The sequence below is a fragment of the Porites lutea genome, chromosome 10 (genome assembly GCF_958299795.1).
Source record: "Porites lutea chromosome 10, jaPorLute2.1, whole genome shotgun sequence".
Taxonomy (NCBI): domain Eukaryota; kingdom Metazoa; phylum Cnidaria; class Anthozoa; order Scleractinia; family Poritidae; genus Porites; species Porites lutea.
In genome coordinates, this window is record NC_133210.1 from 5,107,521 (window position 1) to 5,112,520 (window position 5,000).

The 5,000-nt window shown below is 37.7% G+C and overlaps 2 protein-coding genes across 2 annotated transcripts in view; one reads left to right on the plus strand and one right to left on the minus strand.

The window, feature by feature from the left end:
* LOC140950526 (uncharacterized) overlaps positions 1 to 2,653 on the minus strand; it is a 6,994-nt gene extending 4,341 nt beyond the window's left edge. Inside the window, exons 1-3 of the mRNA XM_073399767.1 lie at positions 2,218 to 2,653; positions 950 to 1,009; positions 354 to 394 (exon numbers count right to left, since the gene is read on the minus strand). Coding sequence (XP_073255868.1) covers positions 354 to 394; positions 950 to 1,009; positions 2,218 to 2,443 — 327 coding nt within the window. The 5' untranslated portion in view covers positions 2,444 to 2,653. The remainder of the gene's footprint in view (positions 1 to 353; positions 395 to 949; positions 1,010 to 2,217) is intronic.
* Positions 2,654 to 2,717: 64 nt separating this feature from the next.
* The window catches only part of LOC140949411 (uncharacterized), a 5,432-nt gene continuing 3,149 nt past the window's right edge, over positions 2,718 to 5,000 (plus strand). The window contains exon 1 of the mRNA XM_073398573.1: positions 2,718 to 2,933. Within this exon, the coding sequence (XP_073254674.1) occupies positions 2,718 to 2,933 (216 nt within the window). The remainder of the gene's footprint in view (positions 2,934 to 5,000) is intronic.

Consider the following 5,000-nt stretch of genomic DNA (forward strand, 5'->3'; position numbering starts at 1 on the left):
GCTTTAACATATTTTACGCGCAACATGTTATTTTTTACATAATAGCAAATTCAAACAAAGAATTGGCATTTTTTCACCCAGAAACACAAGACTGGTCTGTATTTTGTTAGAAAACTTTGTGAAGAGCAAAACAAATAAATCTATACAGAGTTCAAGTTTGCTGTTGAAATTTTATGGGTGACAAAATGTTTAAAGTGACTTAGAATCATACATTGTATCATCAGGAAGTGGAAGGCACAAACATGTCAGGCTTCTTCCCCTTCCCTTCTGTTTCTCTCTCACCCCCTGCTGAATGACCAAGACAGGTAATAATAAAATATACATTCAGTATAACAGCTTAAGCAAAACTGTACCTGTTGATCAGCACTACAAGATTCAAATGCACTTTCTTCATCTACATACAATGTAAGGGAAAAAAATGAAACTGTATCAGCTGAAATCTCCGATGATGTTACTTAAAAATTACATTATCATATTACATGTAGGTGTATATTGTGGTACACTGCACATTAAAAAAAGTATATTAAAATTCATACTTGGGTCCAGGCTTAGAATAATAACATTAAAAACTCAAGAGTGCACTTTTAAACGATCTTAAATATTTTATGGAAGGGTGGATATAATTTACTGTTAATAAAAAGCCAACTTCAATAAACAAAATAGGGGTATGAAGAGGTCTATGCCTTGTGCAGGGATAAGACAAAACATTTATGCTGCATCGATCGTGCTGATTGGCAATTTTAAAAAATTTCATTATGATTTTGATTTCCTTTACTATTCTTTTTCAATTCTAAACTTGTGTAATGTCAGGCTGTGGCTTATCTAATAAGAATTATTATGATTTACAATGTACTAATAAATTCTACAACTAAATACAGTGTAAGTGGTAAAATCAAAAGTATTCCTCAAAATGAAGTGTGGCTTTGACATGATATTAAATTCTACATACCCGAGTCACTTCCAGGAACATCTTGTGTGACTGACTTGGAAAATGAATCAAAGGTTCCATCTGCATGTACATTCAAAAACCATGTTATTAATAGTCATGAAATATAATCAGACCTGTTAAATTATGACCTTTTTATGCTTGAATGCAACAGCTTCAATAACATTCACTGACACGTGGTTATTTTTCGTAGCCTGCGGTGCAAATTTGTAATGTGTGACAGATCGTTGACAACATCTGTCAATATTCATTGCTCACTTGTGAACAGCCAGAGCTCTGACCGATCAGATCATGATACCAGAATCTGGTATCATGGGTGGGCGGCATCAAAACAAAGTCTACAGGCTTCCCCACCTTTTTCCTCCAGGCTATGCTTTCTCTTTTGCCCTGTTCCACTTGGGAGCCTGTACGCAGCCTACTAAACAGTTGACATTTATGGTATACATATATTTTTTTGAGAAGAAGCATTCAAGTTTGCCGCTTATTCGCAGAAAAACACAAACTTTACAATAACAGACCAGAACGAACATAAACTTAAACAAATTTACATTTGGAAACCCATAACTACCAGGTTAAATTTTAACTTAGGTTGATTTTCAATTTTCTTTGTTTCTTAGGTATAGGAGACAAAGGAAACTGAGAATCTACCTACAATACTTGTCACAAATCTTGGAACAATAGTGTGATTTTCCCCTTCCCCAGGGTTGATTTGGGTATTACAGTTGTAATACGCACGGCTCAACATTGGGGAAGGAGAGGGGCACATTTGAGTGAGAGCAAAGGTGAGAAGAGTGAAGGTAAGACATTTTCAAAAAATTCAAGGAAAACGGTTTCTGTTTCAACGAATTGTGACGAGGATTGTAGGTTTTTAAAAAAATTTAAACTATATTGAGGGACAGAGAAGAAAATTTATTTTGACCGGTAACAAACACTTATTTACGTCATTAGTAAGTCTTATAGCGTTTATGTCGTTTGAGGTCCATATGATCGCTGCGATCGCTGAGAAAAAAAAGGTTAAGCGATCGCACCGATCATAGCGATCACAAGGAAACCAACTTCCAGGGATCGCACCGAAAGGACCGCAGAGATAGGAAAAAAGTTCCATCTCAGCGATCGTTGTCGCTGCGATCGCTACGATCGCTGAACTTTTTATTTCTCAGCGATCGATCGCAGCGATCACAGCGATCATATGGAAACCAGCTGGCTTTGGTAAGGGTTTGCCTTTTTTTTTTTAGGAAACTCTAGTAAGCGAGAGTGACACGAGATCTTACCTTCGCTTTCGCTCGAACTTGACCCAGGAACATCTTCTGGCTCACATTTCTTTTGCCTGAGATCGTGAACTGTTGTCCACTGATTTAAAGTTGAATTAAAGTAGAGCCGACGGTGTTCGTGATACTGTGTATGGCCAAGGAACTGCTCACAATGTCCACACTTTTGCCTGCTCCATTGTCTCTTCTTCCTACGATTCTCGTCCCCATGAAAAACTTTCCTCTTCATTGTTTAGAAATCAACTTTAATAAAACTATGAACTTCGCTAAACACGCTGCTAAAACCTGAAAGGAGGGAAATCTCCGCACTCGTACGGTTTGTAAACAACTGATCGAGATTATAGTCTATTGCGCAGATGCTACTGCGCATACCGTGGGCTCGCTGTTCTTTTGTTTACGGGTCAGTGTCAAAGAGCGTCATTCGCGAGGCGGGAAAAATCGACTCACATTTCGAGTTCAAGCGCACTTTTGTTGGCAGTTCGTCGCCGGATCAAGCAAGTAGAATGGCAACGCCGAGCGTAGAAAGGGAACAAACCGATCAAGAAACGCCACGAACTGTTCCAGAAACGCAACGGGATCTTGTGAGGCGACTACTTGGTGAAGTGTCGGAAATGCGGAAAGAAAATCAACAACTGCAAAGTGAAGTGGCAACGTTAAAGGCTAACGTCACTAAGAGAAGGCTCTTTCGACAACCCAAAGATAATGATGCTGAATGCTCTGTAAGTTATTTCTTTTCATAAATATTATAAAAACATATTTGCCTTTCAACCAGTATGGCTTACGGTCAAGTCGCCCGAAAGTTATCTCGCCCGAAACCAGAGTTCTGAGGGTTAAGCTTAAGCTTATGTCGTCCGATCGCGAAATTTCTAGTTAAGTCGCTCGAAATTTTATCATGCTCAACAGCATCCTAAAATCTTTATCACGCTAGTTTCGTTTCCTCAAGATCAAATCTTAAAGAACGAGACATATTACTCTGAACTCATTTAAAGTGCTTGTTTCGATTCATCAATGCTTTAAAGAACGTGATACCGTCAGTTAAATCGTGTGCACGTGATGAGAAAACGTGTTCTAATTGGGTGCAAACATGACGGGTTTTGCCGCCAAACATTCAAATATAGGTAGGCGGCTCTTCGCACGTGAACCTCTTGATTTGTTTTTGCCCACCAAAATATTATTCGCAAACTTTTAGATGTTCAAAGAATAATTCTAAAAAGCAAGTGTGTTATTTCTGAGCAAGAAATATTCCTGAAAATTGAGAAAAATAACAGATGAGAACGTGCTGATCAAAACCATATAAACAACTTTTAACCTTGGCGTGACAGTTTGCTCTAACGGCTGTCAAACATGTTAATGTTTGGTGGCAAAACACCATCGTCATGTCTGTCACCCTAACATGTTCCTTTTTTTTGTCTCATCTAAACTTAGATGCAACTGATGGTATACTGTAAAATTCCGAAAATAAGCCCCGGGGCTTACATTTTTCAAAGGTCCTTTTTGAGGGGCTTATTTTTAGAGGGGCTTATGTACGGACGGCAATTTGCATTTAAAAATCGATTGGTTAGCCTTATTCTAGGTAGGAAATTTACCGTTTTTCTTTGATTACTTTGCATTTGAGGGCAATTTCCAAGTACAAGCCCCCCGGGAGCTTATATTTGGAGGGGCGATTTAATGGAGAGTTTTTTGCATTATGATTTTGAGGGGCATATATTAGGAGGGGCTTATACATGGAGGGGCTTATTTTCGGAATTTTGCAGTATTACAAATTTATCCTTGCATCATCCCTCAAAGAACGAGATATATTATAAACGCTATTTCCTTGAATAATAGCCAGGCCCTGGGGGAGATTATAATTTTTTTTCATGTCAAAAGGAGGCAATTATTGGAGGGAGGTGATTATTTCAAATATTGCTCACTGAAAGTCTAGCCCTAAATGTTTTGTTTTATTATCCATTAATTAAAAAAAAAATAGTCACATCAAATAAACTGAACTGAATTTGGTTCCTTGATTAATTTTCAATGTTAATATAGTTAATATCAGAGTTGAGGCATCACTGATGATCAGTTTTGCTGGATCAGACCCCACGTCAGCTTTGTTTGTTATCCAAGGTGTCACTTTTTAACTTGATAAGGAGAGTTAAAAAAAAGAGATGGCGAGAGGGGTGGGGACGATTGTTCAAGGGAGGCAATTAACTGAGGGACAGCTATTATTCTAGGAAATGCAGTAATTATCCCTCTTGTTTTCTCACTCTTTTGCTTAAAGAACAAAATATATTACATACACTCTTTACTAAAAATTCTGTGTGACATAAATTAGCATTTTGGACAACTTAACTACAAATTTCAAGCGACATAACTCTGGTTTCAGGTGGGATGACTTTTGAGCAACTTGACTAGTTCTCAGCAGAGTCTGTTAGCCTGTGGGAGGGCTTGCATTAGTGTTTGCTTTTTATTCAGTGCTATATTTTATACTTTTTTCAAGAACCAGAAAAAGTGTGGAAAATAGAAAAAAGGCGGGAGCTTTTTTTTGTTTTTGTTTTTTTTTTTTTCAAAGCTACAGTGAGTGCTTGATAGGTGAATTTTTTTTGCCGTAGTCAAATCCTATTCAATTTCACCCTTAGCCATGACATTTAATCACAGAATGAGAAGTTTCATAATTCTCTTACGTCCACATTGCATTGCAGTGCATTGTACGTTTGCAGTGCACCATGAAAAAAGCTTGGTTCCTGCGGTTTTCAAGGTCTTCATTGTCACCTATTTGGTGACTTGAAGTCTGGAAAAATGAACTA